General features: G+C 35.7%; 3 protein-coding genes across 9 annotated transcripts; 2 read left to right on the top strand and 1 right to left on the bottom strand.

Moving 5' to 3' along the window:
* The first annotated feature begins 1,835 nt into the window (after nucleotides 1-1,835).
* Nucleotides 1,836-6,817, top strand: LOC107904239 (dipeptidyl aminopeptidase 4-like). The gene is given in 8 exon segments (XM_041114642.1): nucleotides 1,836-2,066; nucleotides 2,162-2,244; nucleotides 2,567-3,030; nucleotides 3,709-3,903; nucleotides 4,271-4,300; nucleotides 4,545-5,328; nucleotides 5,331-5,644; nucleotides 6,114-6,817. Coding segments are annotated over 6 exon segments (1,896 nt in total). The 5' UTR covers nucleotides 1,836-2,066; nucleotides 2,162-2,244; nucleotides 2,567-3,009; the 3' UTR covers nucleotides 6,666-6,817.
* Nucleotides 6,818-7,698: 881 nt separating this feature from the next.
* Nucleotides 7,699-11,996, top strand: LOC107904240 (phosphatidylinositol 4-kinase gamma 3). Of its 7 annotated transcripts, none has more exons than XM_016830548.2 (5): nucleotides 7,699-7,925; nucleotides 8,784-8,937; nucleotides 9,033-10,414; nucleotides 10,535-10,925; nucleotides 11,271-11,996. In XM_016830548.2, the coding sequence occupies exons 3-4, from the start codon at nucleotides 9,047-9,049 to the stop codon at nucleotides 10,910-10,912; spliced, it is 1,746 nt and encodes a 581-aa protein (XP_016686037.2). In that variant the 5' UTR covers nucleotides 7,699-7,925; nucleotides 8,784-8,937; nucleotides 9,033-9,046; the 3' UTR covers nucleotides 10,913-10,925; nucleotides 11,271-11,996. The 7 variants fall into 7 exon arrangements, with proteins under 7 accessions (XP_016686037.2, XP_016686033.2, XP_016686034.2 ...); XM_016830544.2 differs by lacking the exon at nucleotides 11,271-11,996 and adding an exon at nucleotides 8,534-8,625 and having other exon boundaries at nucleotides 7,700-7,925; nucleotides 8,721-8,937; nucleotides 10,535-11,224; XM_016830545.2 differs by lacking the exon at nucleotides 11,271-11,996 and adding an exon at nucleotides 8,534-8,684 and having other exon boundaries at nucleotides 7,700-7,925; nucleotides 10,535-11,224.
* On the bottom strand, nucleotides 11,990-14,676 carry LOC107904241 (probable pectinesterase/pectinesterase inhibitor 34). Its single transcript, XM_016830551.2, has 3 exons — nucleotides 13,722-14,676; nucleotides 13,123-13,259; nucleotides 11,990-12,718 (listed from the first exon to the last, which is right to left on the bottom strand). Exons 1-3 carry the CDS (start codon nucleotides 14,531-14,533, stop codon nucleotides 12,021-12,023), a joined length of 1,647 nt encoding a protein of 548 aa, XP_016686040.2. The 5' UTR covers nucleotides 14,534-14,676; the 3' UTR covers nucleotides 11,990-12,020.
* Between the last annotated feature and the right edge of the window lie 208 nt (nucleotides 14,677-14,884).

Below are 14,884 nucleotides of genomic sequence, written 5' to 3'. Positions count from 1 at the left end.
TATCAAATTTTTTCCCTTTTTTTTTCTCTTTTCCGTTTAATTATGTCGTCTTTGTACTCTTTAAACTTTTAAAATTTAGTCTTTTAGGTTTTAATTTGAGGAATTTAGTCTCTCTATTTGACTAATTTAAAAACTAAAATCCAATTGGTAACAATTCTATTGAACCTTCGCTGATTTTGAATATTCGACATTTTAATTTTAAAATGTTTGGTTTAAAATAGAAATCAATAATAAATTTTAAGTAAGTTGTAAAATAAATAAAATTTAAATTAGAGTAGGTAGACTATATTTTTAAATTAAAATTAAATAGAATGACTAATTTTTTTAAAATTAAAAATAAAGAGATTAACGGATAATTAGGCTTTTCTCTCTCTCTTAGTTTTCTTCCACCCAAACCTAAAAACATTTAAAAATAAAAAAACCAGCAACATGTCAATGTTATGTTTGTTGTTTAATATATAGTTATAGATATAAAATCATTGATATTTGAATATGTTTAACCTAGATATTTAAGTTGAGTACTTTTTGGTAAAAGTATCATGGAAGTCTTTATACTATGAGTCATATTGTGTTTTGTTTCCTCTATTAAAAAATAAGTAAATTAGTCCTTATATGTTAGATCAAAGAGCAAATTGATTGATCCTTCTATTAAAAATTATATTTATTTTTACTATTAAAAACTAGTATACGTCTACATAAAGTACACATGGCACGCCAAGTATAACTATTTGGTTATTTTGTCGGCCATGTCAATTTTTAACAATAAAAATGGGTAAAATTTTTAATAGAAATGGTCAATTTGCTTTTTGATTTAACGTATAGGGACTAATTTACCCATTTTTTGAGTAAAGAGGTAAAATGAAATTTAACTCCTAACGCAGAGACATTTATGGTGCTTTTTCTGCCATATTGGCGTTCCTTTTAGTTGTTCCAATACATTCATTTTATACATCAAAACTAAATGATAAATAATAAAATTTTCATAATCACTTTTTTTTTCTAATAACCTTTGTTGATACAAGTTTTAACGATGGAGGAGATAAGGAGGAGAGGGTGGTGACGCAAAGGGGATTGATTCACCTAAACAGGTAGAGAGTCGAAGAAGTATAAGAAGAGAAAAAAGGTTGCTGTGAATGTAAGGAGGGAAGCCAGGGAATAAGTGCTCAAGGTTGCTAATGGGGAAAAAAAATCCTTATTTCGTCATCCTGAAGGATATTTATAAGGGATGGTCATCTTATCTGGTAGTGGTGATGTGATAAGTTGTTACAAAGAAGTTGCTATCATGAAGTATGTGAAGGATATGCACGATGAGGTCCATTTTATTGTTCTTTTTTGAAGCAATACAAAGTTGTTATATTCAGGTGAGTCCTAATGATCTTTGAAGAGAGTGCTTTTATATTAAGAAGCGGGTGGCCAGACTATGGTAAGTGGGAAGCTCGATGAAAGGGGACATTTCCTCTAATAACGAATAGTCTCATGTTGGGTGGCTAATTTAGCAGACAAGAGATGAAGGACTGTACTCAAGCATCCTCTAGTGCACTCTAGAAATGCCATGTGTCTAGCTCGAGTAGGTATCATAATATTTTATAAATATCTACTTTAAAGCTAGTGTTTAGACCAAATTTAGACGTACACTCTTTTTTTTTAAAGAAAAAGAAAAATTAAATTTTTATTAAAATGAACTTCCAATGTTTGTCCGTTTACCTCTTAACGCGCAAAAGTTGGCGCGTGATTACATAATCAAAAGTGTACAAAAATTTCCAATGCTGAATGATTAATACAACAACCCTAAACCTGGGTTTTAAATTTAATTAATTAAATAGTGATTGCATTCTTGACTTTATCTTATCAGCTATTTTATCATTGAATGCACATTTCAATTTATAAAGTCCAACGCTCTTACTTCATTAGATCTTTGCCTGCCAATTACAATTGCTCATTCAAATCCCCACTCAATCCAACTCCATTAATTCCTTTACCTTCTTTCAATCTTAATCTAAATTTGCTTTAATTTAGGGAAAACAATTATTTTTTATGGCCGATCATCAGTTCCGCTTATTTTGCAGGTAATATTCCAATCTTATTCTTTCTGGAAAAAGAAAAAAAGTCAACTTTTTTTTCCATGTTGCTTTTTAATTTGAGATTGGTTTTATGGTTAAAGTGAAAAGGAAAGGAAGATTTAGTTTTCACGGAAAAAGTGTGGATTCGGTGCAGTTCAGTAGACTGTGATCGGATCCACCGCAGGTAATGGCTTTCTTAATTGTTTTTTTTTTCAAAATTAATTCTTGTTTGGTTGCCGAGAAAACTATGGAAATGAATTTTGAAATGAGGCCGTTTCTGGTTTTGATAAAATAACGAATTCAATTTTCAGAATGTGTTATTTGCAAACTTTTATCAAATTGAAAGAAGATTTTAGAATAACTTGAACTCAATTAGCTTAATTGTTGAATTGGAAGGAACTTTGCTATCTTGAATTCGTGTTGATGATTTTACTTCATTTCTTAAATAGTTTCTTTTTTTTATCTTTGCATAAAGGTTCATGTTCTGTTGTGATTGGAATCAATAGGAGTTCAATTTGTAATGCAATCTGTTGACGAGAGTAAGGAAAAGAAGACGAATTTGAAACGATCAAGATCACTATCCCTGCACGATATGCCCGTGACTGACAGCCCTGCTACGCAAACCCTTGACCATTATGATATTTTCCCTGTTAAAGATATAGTTCAATCACCATTACCTGGATATGTAGCACCTACATCTGTTAGTTTTAGTCCAGATGATAGTTTGATAGCATATTTATTTAGTCCTGAAGAAACTTTGAGTAGATAGGTTTTTGCTTTTGACCTCAATGCTGTCAAGCAAGATTTATTCTTCTCTCCCCCGGATGGTGGACTTGACGAGAGTAATATATCACCAGAAGAGAAGTTGAGGAGGGAGAGGTCCAGGGAGCGTGGGCTGGGTGTCACACGTTATGAATGGGTGAAGACTATCTCAAAGAAGAAAACTATTATGGTGCCTTTACCTGGCGGGGTATGTGGAACGATCTCATCTGTTAATTTGAATATACTGTTAATAATGGCTTATTTAGTCCACGCATGATGTTCTGTATGTGTTACTGTTGTCTACATATGCTACTTTCCCTAAATCTTAAGCATTGGGGCTTTCCATGTTCTACTTATCTTTGTTGATAAGTTTTGTTATAATCTAAAATATACTCAAAATACTAAAGTGTTGAACCAATGACTTTTAAGTGTTTTTTTTTAATTGGGGACATCAGGGCATGTTTCTAGGAGCAATAATATATAGATTTAAGTGAAAGAAGTGTGTTCTTTTATTTATGTTTAATCTGAACTGGCGGAGTTTGTATGGTTGATCCTTTCTCTTGATACTTCATTGACCACAATTTGCCAATTTGTGAAGTTGCATTCTGGATTAGTGATGTCAACATGATGTTGCTATTGCTGTTAAGAGTTCGCAGCACAGTAGATTCCTTTATAACAACAACTCCCTGTTGTGTGAATTAGCTGGTCAATAACATTTTTTCTCACCAATGTGATTATTTCATGCCAACCTGTCACCACTTTTTATCTCTTTGCACTGTTATCTTTTATGCTACTTCTGTGTGTGTGTACATTTCTTTTATCAACTCTTGCATGCAATTTAAGGATTTTGTTTTCCCTGATAATTTGCTTTCCTTTCTATGGGCAGATCTATTTCCAAGATTTTTCTGGTTCAAAACCAGTGCTCAAGCTTCCGAGCACGTCATCATCACCAATAATTGATCCACATCTTTCGCCAGATGGTACCATGCTTGCTTACATAAGAGATTATGAGCTACACGTTCTAAATCTTTTGTACAATGAACAAAGACAATTAACATATGGTGCCAATGGGAACACTGTGGTAAGTTTATATCACCAGTAATCGTTCACTTCTCTGGATGTTCATATGTTTATGAGTTTTCTTTTCTTTTCTCCTTTTCTGGCCCTGTCTATGAAGGGGGGGGGGGAGGTTGGTGTAGAAGATAGTATGTACATATTTAATTTAATGATGCAATCTACAGGGCTTTCAGTGCCATTAACTGCATCATACAATGTAGAAATCATAGGGCAACTTTTCCTGCCTTTTATAAAAATTATTGAATGAATAATATCAAATGCAATAGGCTCTAACTGTTTGATTTTTACCTGGTTTCAATATACTGTGTGTGTGGCAAATTAGATTTTTACCCCCATGTCTTGAATATGACATTATTTTTAATGAATTGCAGACTCATGGACTTGCTGAATATATAGCTCAGGTGAGAATTTCTTTCAATTTCCTTACTTTTGTTCACATATTTATATAAATTAGTCACTGGTTTGTATGGATTTGGAACTGATTACTGCTTTTGAGAGCAAATAGAAGTTACAGTTCTTTGCAAGGTGTACATCCAATGCCATAAATCTACAATGATGCCAAACTTCAATTTTTCCCCTATTTAATTGCTGTATCGTGCATATAGATTTCTCTCCTTCATATTTGGGGAATTTGATTGCTTGCAGGAAGAGATGGATAGAAAAACTGGGTATTGGTGGTCACTTGATGGCAAATTCATTGCATTTACAGAGGTTGATTATTCTGAGATACCTCTTTTTAGAATTATGCACCAAGGTAAAATCTCAGTTGGTCCAGAGGCACAAGAAGACCATGCATATCCTTTTGCAGGAGCTTCAAATGTCAAGGTTCGGCTTGGGGTGGTGTCCACCACTGGTGGCCCTGTTACCTGGATGGATCTTCTATGTGGAGGACCCAACTATGATGATGAATATTTGGCTAGAGTAAATTGGATGCATGCAAATGTTCTCACAGCACAAGTCGTAAATAGGTCTCAAACCAAACTAAAGATCCTTAAGTTTGATATCAAGACAGGCAAAAAGGATGTTGTAATGGTCGAAGAACTAAAACCTTGGATTAATTTACATGATTGCTTTACACCCCTGGATAAAGGAGTCAGCAGATATTCTGCGGGGTTCATCTGGGCAAGTGAAAAAACCGGATTCAGACATCTTTATCTGCATGATGCTAATGGGACATGCTTAGGGCCCATTACAAGGGGCGATTGGATGGTTGAGCAAATTGCTGGTATAAATGAGGCTGCAGGGCTTGTATATTTCACTGGAACTCTTGATGGACCCTTAGAATCTCACCTTTACTGTGCTAAGCTATGCCCAGATGAGAATTCAACTTTGCAAGCTCCTGTCAGATTGACTCATGGCAAGGGAAAACATGTGGTTATGCTTGCTCACCACATGCGGAAATTTGTTGATATTTATGATTCTCTTGATTCTCCCCTAGGGTTTCACTATGCAACTTGATAGATGGAAGTGTAATAATGTCTATTTATGAGCCGCCATCAACAATTCCCGGGCTTGAAAGACTTCAACTTGAGCCTCCAGAGATAGTTCACATACAGGCAAATGATGGTACCAGACTATATGGGGCTTTATATAAGCCTGATGCAACAAGATTTGGACCCCCACCGTACAAAACCTTGATCAGTGTGTATGGTGGTCCTGGTGTTCAGCTTGTTTATGATTCTTGGATAAATACAGTTGACATGCGAGCGCAATATTTGCGAAGCAAAGGCATTTTGGTTTGGAAGGTTTGTGTTTCCCGCATTCACAACTTTCTTTTCCCTTAAGTTTAGTTCATGATACACTATCGTTCTAGTTAGGGTATATGACTGAAAAACAGGCTCTGATCCTCCAATAAAACGATTGGTAGGGGAAGGGACTAGTGATTCCTAAATTCCTTAAGCCATCTGTTTTGTTCATACTTTCAGAATTTAGCTATTATACTTTCAGATAGTGACATGTAGTGTGCCACGTGTACCTCAAGCTGACGTACATGAATTAGTTTTTAATAGTAAAAATGGATGAAATTTTTAATAAAAGGACTAGTTTACATTTTGATCTAACGTATAAAGATTAATTTACCTATTTTTTTAGTAGAGCCAAAATGCAATCCGGGCTTCGATGGTACTTTTACCAATGTCTAATCTGTGTCAGCAGCTTTTTCAGACATCTTATGCATCTCTTTAGTTCCCCCGACCTGAAATATTCTGTATGCAGTTAGATAATAGAGGAACAGCTAGACGTGGACTGAAGTTTGAAGGCTATCTCAAAGGCAACATTGGCCGTGTCGATGCTGAGGATCAGCTCACCGGTGCTGAATGGCTAATTAAAAAAGGGCTAGCAAAGCCTGCTCATATCGGGTTATACAGTTGGAGCTATGGCGGCTATCTCTCAGCCATGGTGTTGGCCAGGTTCCCTGATGTTTTCCGATGCGCCATTTCCGGTGCACCCGTTACATCATGGGATGGCTACGACACATTTTACACCGAGAAGTACATGGGATTCCCTTCCGAGGGTGCTGAAAGTTTCGAGTATGGCTCCGTGATGCACCATGTTAACAAGATGAAAGGAAGACTGCTGTTGGTCCATGGCATGATCGACGAAAATGTACATTTTAGGCACACTGCAAGGCTCGTTAACGCACTTGTGGCAGCTGGCAAACCGTATGAGTTACTGATATTTCCAGATGAACGCCACATGCCACGCCGTCACAGGGACCGGATTTACATGGAAGAGAGGATATGGGAATTCATTGACAGGAGCTTGTGAGGTAAACTTCCATGTTTATATATCATCTCTTCGAGAGTCTAGTTTTGTTTATTCGAAAAATAATAATAATAATAATAAGTACTTTGGAATTCATTTCTCTTTCTAAATTTTTATCAATTTATAAATCTGGGACAAATTTTCTTTTGTAGTAATATCATTTTGTTTTTAAATTTCATTTGAACTTTTGCCACTCTAAGCTGGTTTTGACGTGGAAGCAATCTATTGGTCGAGTGACACGAAGACACATAATAGCTTTAACACAAGATCCCGAAAGAAGTATATCTACAAAAATGCCCTTCACGTGTTAAGAATTTGGAATTCTTCTTTCTTAAGAGGCAAGAAAAAAATTTATTTTAGGGTAATAAAAATGTACTGCCCATAAGATGATAGATTAATATGTTATCTTAAACATTTAAATAGAATACTAATTTGAAAAAAAAATTATGACATTTTTTCGTTTAGTAAGTATAAAATGATATATTCTCTTATAATTCCCACTTAAAGAGTATTCAGAGAATTTATCATAAAATGAGGACTATTTTAGATTAGTAAAACGTAACAACTTTATATTATTTCAATCAAGAAAATGTCAAAATAATATCATATATGTGGATAACTTACATGCATCTAATTGATTATATGATTATCATATTTTAAATTTATCGGAGATGTGATATTACTGAATGCCTTTCAAAATAAAAGAGATATATAGCACTTAATCTCTTTTGTTACCTTCCTTTTTATAAAAAAAAATTTAAGAAATTCCAATTATTTAAAATAATTACATATTTTAAAAAAACTAAATTAAAATTTGCATTACATTTACGTTTTAAGTACTCGTCAACGGTCTTTTAGTAGTTTCGGAGAAATCATTTATTAAAATGGCGGAAGCATGTATGTGTATATCATATATTCCAAGAAGGGCAATTCAGTCTTTTTGCGTACAGATAATATTTGTAATTAACCGGTAAACCCCTCCGAATCTTGCGTGATCCGACACTATAAATACCCCCTTCATTTAATAAGCTTGTACTCTCTCTAGACCTTCACTCTCTCTCTGTTTCTCAGAGTGAGACAAAAAAAATAATAGAAGAAATCCATTTTCTTAAAACCATTTTTCATGCTAATATTTGAAGAAAATCTCTAAAATTCAACAAAGAAAGAAACCTGCGACAACGTATTCCTTTTTCTTGCATTTCGAATTTTCCATTTCTGCACCTGAATTTTTTTTTCCTAGTCTTTTGGTTTTGTTTTCTTCAGGTACGGTTTCGATCATCGTTTTAAAATTTTCCTATTTTATTTCGCATTCTTAGATTCAGCTTCGTTTTGGTAAAAAAAAATTCTGTGTTTTATCTTCTTCGTTTTTGGTTATTTTTATTGCTTTATTTGAACTTCTTTAATATGTTTAAAAATAGTTTTGCTTAAAGATTTACACGTTGCTGGGGTTAAAAAGGAGATCGGATCGGATAGAAGGTTTTGAAATATCATAATATTCGTAATTTTGTTGTTCAAGTTTATATGTTGTAGATATTTTCCCTTTGGTTACTGAGAACTATGAGCGAGAGTTATTAATAAAATATAAGAATTTTTTTTGGTATAATTAGGTTGTGTGTAATAGTGTATCTGATTTTTTGTTAGTAGTTTCTTTCTCTCTCTCTCTCTCTCTAATAAGATCTGAATAATTTATATATATATATGAAGAAATGAAGGAATCAAGGTTGTCGTTTCTGGTGGAAAAGGAATCTTCTTTGATTTCTTTTGAACTAAAGTAATGTTTTTATTCTCTAGTTTCTAGAGTTTTCTTACAACTTATTACCGTCTGATGCTTTTTTCCTGTTGTGTGATTAGTATTTGATGTATTATTGTAGGGGGTTTGGACTTTCTTTATATTTCAAGGAAACCTGTGGAGTGAGAATGGATCCTAAGCTCTTCTTTATCCTCGGAGAAAACTAGGATTTATGTGAAGCTCTTACTGTTTCCGCCTAAAATTTTCTTTTCTTTTTGAATTTTCCTTCGGAGGTTTGTCAGTGTTTTTACTTTCGTCTTGTTTATCAGTAATCAAATGCCGCCTCATGCTTTTTCTGGTGTCTGATTACGTCATTGTCTGATGCATTCAAGGAAGTTTGAACTTGAAATTGCTGTAAGGTCCTGGACTTTCTTGATGTTCCAAGGAAACCTGGGAGTGAAAATGGATTCTAGGCTCTTTTTTATCCTTGGAGAAAACTAGGTTTCTGGGAACCTTACTATGACCATTAACTGTTTCTGCCTAAAGGTTCTTTTTCTCTTTTTGAATTTTCCCACTTTTTTGTTGAAGGATTTTAGTGGAATTGGTTTTTAGAAGTTCTAGTTTCTTAACATTTTCTACAGGGTAGACAAATACAATGTCGATCGCCAGTGTAGCCTTTAGCTCAGCAATTGAAGAGTTTGCTTGTTTCCCTGAAAATTTTGCCCATAGATATGGTCAGACTTTGAGCAACTCAATCTTAATTTTTCTCTCTGTTGGGGGGTCTATCATTCCCATGCGTGTAATGGAGTATGATTCAATTGCCTCTGTGAAGCTAAGGATTCAGACTTCAAAAGGGTTTTTTCTGAGGAAGCAGAAGTTAGTTTTCAAAGGTAGAGAACTGGCTCAGAATGATTCTCGTGTCCAGGACTATGGTGTTGCTGATGGGAATGTATTGCATCTGGTGTTAAAGCTTTCAGATCTCCAGGCTATCACTGTTAGGACTGTATGTGGTAAGGAGTTTGAGTTTCACATTCCAAGGGGTAGAAACGTGGGTTATGTGAAGCAACAAATTGCTAAGAAGGGAAAAGGATTTCTTAATCTCAAGGATCAAGAACTGGTATACAACGGTGAGGTGCTTGAAGATCAGAGACTAATTACTGATATCTGCAAAAATAGTGATGCTGTTATTCACTTGCTAGTTCAAAACTCTGCTAAAGTATGGGCTGTTCCTATTGAAAGAGGTTTTGGAGTTTCTATTGAGGCATTGAGTTTGAATGAGGGGCCACATGCTGCTAGACAGTACTTGGGTGACACATCCTCTGTGGAACATCTGATCTTGGCAGGGAAGCTGTTCCAAAGAGATTCCATTCTGGAGCCTCTTGTTGTTAATTCGAAGATTCAACTGCCAATGGCTATTAAAGAACTAATTGACTTAACTTTTGATGGATTACAGCAAGGCAGCAGGCCTATCAGGTCATCAGAGGGGTCAGGTGGAGCTTACTTCATGCAAGATTCATCTGGTCAGAAGTATATCTCCGTCTTCAAGCCTACTGATGAAGAGCCAATGGCTGTAAATAACCCACATGGCCTCCCCTTGTCACTAGATGGTGAAGGGCTGAAGAAAGGCACATGTGTAGGTGAAGGTGCACTGAGAGAAGTTGCAGCTTACCTGTTGGACCATCCAATGACTGGGCCTCGCTCATTTGATAGTGGAGAGAAGGGCTTTGCTGGGGTTCCTCCTACTGTGATGGTTAAGTGCTTGCATAAAGCATTTAATTATCCAAACGGTTATGATTATGATTGCAAGATTGGGTCACTGCAGATGTTTGTAAACAACGTCGGAAGTTGTGAAGATATGGGCTCTCGTGCTTTCCCAGTGGATGAGGTGAAGAAGATCTCTGTGTTGGACATAAGGTTGGCAAATGCAGATAGGCATGCTGGAAATATACTGGTCACAAGAAATTGTGAGGAAGGTCGGTTTTCACTTGTTCCTATTGACCACGGCTACTGCTTACCTGAGAATGTAAGAGTTTAACTTTGCATTTTTCAACTGTTTCCTGGTTTTGGTAAATGAACTATCATTGTAAAAGATTCTTTAGCATTCATTTTCATCACCTTGTTGTTGCTCTTTATTTTGCTTCAGTTTGAGGATTGCACGTTTGACTGGCTCTACTGGCCCCAAGCTCGTGAACCTTATTCCCCAGATGTCATCAAGTATATTAAATCGCTGGATGCTGAACAAGACATTGAACTTCTAAGGTTCCATGGTTGGGACATGCCACCCAAATGTGCTCGCACTTTTCGCATTTCCACAATGCTTCTAAAGAAAGGTGCGGAGAGAGGACTCACACCCTATGCTATTGGAAGAATCATGTGCAGGGAAACAGTGAAACAGGAGTCGGTGATTGAGCAGATTGTTAAAGAAGCGGAGGAAGCTCTGCTCCCCGGAATGAGTGATGAGGCATTCTTTGAAGCAGTGACATTGATCATGGATAGGCGTCTTGATGAATTGACCTCTTAAACCAACTAGTTAGGTAGGGTTTGGATATCTTCGTTTTCAATATCACATACTTATTGCACAACAATGATGGGAGTCCATGTTTTTGTTAAATGGTCTTGGCATAAGTTCTGTGTAGTATTCGGATTGTTGCTCGAACTTGTGTTTCCATCGTCTGTTTTATTTTGTTGGTGCATCTAAATTTCCTATTATGCAGAACGACCTCAAACCGTACCATACTACTTGGAAATGTCTATTAAGTAATCTATCCAAGAACAAACTGTATTGGGGAGATTTTAGTTGTTAGCTATGTGAATAACAGTACAAATCTCATCAGCTTTAATTGTTTTTCATTTATGCTTTTTCTTTACCTCAATTCCAGTAGACCCAATATTTTCCAGTTTTGCTCAGCTGAGGAGGGTAGCTTGTTGCTTGCCGAAAGAGAACAAGCACTTACTTCAGAGTTTCTCTATGATGCCATATTTGGGAAGCACATGACTTCCAAACTATGTTGTTTGGATTTGAATGAGTGTGAACTCAACTGCATCCTTTTTGTATTCTCTAATCGACATGGAGGCAGCTGTAGTAGAAGTCAAATTGCATTTTGTCCCCTCTACTTAAGAAATGGGTAAATTAGTAACTGTACATTAGATTAAAGGGTAAATTGATCATTCTATTAAAATTTTCATCTATTCTTTCTGTTAAAACTATTCCGTGTATGTCACTATGAAGTATAGGTGATATATTTTGTGTAATTTTTTGGTTATTTTGTCAGTTACTCTAGTTTTTAACAGTGCAAATGGTTGAAATTTTTAACAAAAGAAAGATTAATTTGCTTTTTGGTTTAATATACATGGACTTATTTGTCCATTTTTTGAGTAAGAGGAGGAAAAATACAATCCGACTCTTTAACTTAAATGTATATTGAATTGTTTTGCTATACTTTTACTTCTCTAATCCCATCAAAAGAATTTATAATTAGATAATAAAAAGGAAAATTGTAAAAGAAAGTAACTTTTAGAGCCTATAACATGTTTGGACTTTCAAAATGAACAGGAACAGTGACACCTTACCATATCTAAAAACAAATTCTGAAATATATTTTGGGAAAAAGGTTAAAGAAAATTTAATTTTAAACTTGGAGACCAGCCAAGAAAGCAATCCCCGTTGATGGTAACCATAATGTTCCATAAATAAATTGTGCAACAGTGAAATTGCTTGCTTCAGATTCTGAAGTGATGACTCTATAGCCAGGCCATTTGACCCGTTGACCAACTGCCGCACCAGCTCCATAATTCATGTATTCACCATAGTATAGTGAATCTAAGGCAAATGAACCATTCCATTCCAGCCATCCCCTAGGGTCAATGTGGTCATGCATGTATGATAACATGAACACAACCCTGGAATGCAGCTTCCATGGACGCCCTAGATACGTTTGGAAGCTACCGTTCATTACTGCGAGATCCGGCGTGGGTAAGATCCTACATGCATGAATCGAAATACCCGTGTTTTGATGCGGGTCTTTTCGACTTTGAGCCGTGATTGTGTTCTTCTGAAAGGGCATGGGTTTTCGAGCGTAAATACTACAGTTTTGAAGTACCACCGCGGCATTTCCAAAAATGAAATCCACAGTGCCATAGATGTCACATTCACGATAGAATTGACGATTGGAATGAACATATAAAGTATCTTGGTACCCAATAATGTTGCACTTGTATACCACGGCATGGTCTGCCCCAACACGAAGAGCTACTGCTTGGTGCTTAGTTGGTCCAGCCCAATTCTCAAATGTCATGTCTCTTGCAATAAAACCACTCCCGGTGGCCGCTGAAAAAAAAAACGAGGCAATATCATGCATGGTTAATGATATTAAGTTGTTCTTTTTAATTCAAAGTATTTGTGTAGGAAAAAAATAAGGGTATTATTTTTTTATATAAAAAATTATAAAATAGTGATTGAATTATTAGTAAAAAAATTGTCATCTAATTATGAAAAATTATAAATTAGTCACTCAATTATTTAATTTTATATTTTTTATCACTCAACTATATTGAATCTTTAATTATGTTTATGTTAGCAAAAAAAATTAAAAAATTATTATTTTATAATTTTTTATAATTAAATGACAAAAAAAAAGTTTACTAATAACTAGTCCAACATTTTATAATTTTCATAATTAAAAAAAATTACAAAATAATCGAGTGAGAAAATAGGTTAAGCAGGTAACTTACCAAAAGTAGCAGTGTGGAAAGTGGTGACGTTATCAAATACACTTTTTCCTCCTGAAATGACTGTTTTACCCTTTCCTTCACCAATAAACATCAAGTTCATTTTCTTCCTCCCCACCTTCAAATTAGTCTCTTCGTATCTGTTCAAACAAATAATAATTTCGATTTTTCAGTTTAATTCAAAAAAAAAAAAGAAGGGAAAAAGTTTTCACCATAAATGCCTCTCCACCTAAACAATCACATGAATACGAAGTAGTTTATAATCATAGCGGTGGAAGCTGAAAAAAGAACCATTAATTGAAAAAAAAACCCCTAATTTCAACCCCAAAAAAATCAGTAATGAATTATAAAATTTTAATTCTACCCATATTTGAATTTTTAAAATTTGGAATATGTTACAATTTAGTATTCAAAGTCTTATAAATGGAATTAAAAGTAGAAGTTCAAAAATACAGGGACTAAGGGAAAAATTAGCCCAACTTTAGAATATAGAAATTCTACTAAGGTTATTTCCGTGGTGTTATGTTATAATGAGAAATGTAACGAAAAGCAAAAAGGTGTTGTAGTAAAACTAGATGTTAATTATTGTAACGTCTATTTACCTTCCTGCCCTCACATAAATGACAATCCGCCGACTACTATTCTCCGGTGCCTTTTTAATCGCTTCACTAATCGTCTCAACGGTGCCGTTTCCGTCTTTCGACACGATTATATGAGCCTGGATTTCCGACAAGGGAGTGTCGAGCAGCTTTCTCTCTATTCTCCCTACCCATTTCGGGAATTTCTCCTCGTTCGACGGCGACGACGCCAGCAGCTTCCTGTTCTCTACCGACACACCGGCGAAGTCGTCTCCGCCTGTAGCGGCGAAAATCGACAAGCAGTTACTCACGAGTTGAGACAAGTCATTCAGTTTCGCCACCACATGATCCTTCAACGCCCCGGTCACTCCCTCGAAGCCCTCCGCGCACGTGTCAAGGTTCGTCAACGCAGCGCTAAGCCACGTCATCACGTCTTGGGTGGACCCGCCTTTGTGAATGACGGCGGAGAGGGAGAGGGAGAGGGCTTCGATGGAATCTACAAGAAGCTCGAGGCAGGCGTCGAATGCGGAGCGCACACGTGGATCCATCTTGATGTTGGAAACGGACGTCGTCATATAAAGAGCGTCGCTGAAGTGCTGCAAGGTCATGTTGAAAGAAACATGGACCAGGTCTTGTTCACTGGCAGTGAACGAGTCAGGGAACTTAAGGAGTGAGTTGACACAGTAGTTGGGGAACCGAGTTCTGCTACAGGTGTTGGAAATGGCTTGGGTTGGGTTATGGCGGAATACGGCGGCGACTCGGCCAGCAGCACAGACATTGATCATAGTGAAGACAATAAGTAAAAAAATGGTAATAAGGTTTTTAGGTGGTGCCATTGCTTTGATCTTTTAAGCTGCAAAACAAAAGAAACAATGGCGGAGGTGTAAGAGTGTGGAAAGCTTAGCTATATTGGCAACTGAGGAACAGGGATGGGTTATACATTAAACTCACCATTCATTCACCATAACAGATATCTATCTTTTTACTTTTCACGTCTTTACCATTTAATAACTAGCTTTATATAATCCAACTTTAAATTCAGTAAATTTAACAATATTACAGTATTTAATATTAATTAAAAATATAATTTTTATACATAAAAATAAATTAAAATGTGTACTTAATTTAATATATGTGATGCTCTTCTTATAATAAGAGTAGTAATTTTTTTATGAGATATATTGCCT

The sequence above is a fragment of the Gossypium hirsutum genome, chromosome A05 (genome assembly GCF_007990345.1).
Source record: "Gossypium hirsutum isolate 1008001.06 chromosome A05, Gossypium_hirsutum_v2.1, whole genome shotgun sequence".
NCBI lineage: Eukaryota > Viridiplantae > Streptophyta > Magnoliopsida > Malvales > Malvaceae > Gossypium > Gossypium hirsutum.
Note: the sequence above shows the minus strand (reverse complement) of the source record. Positions and strands in the feature narration are given on the sequence as shown.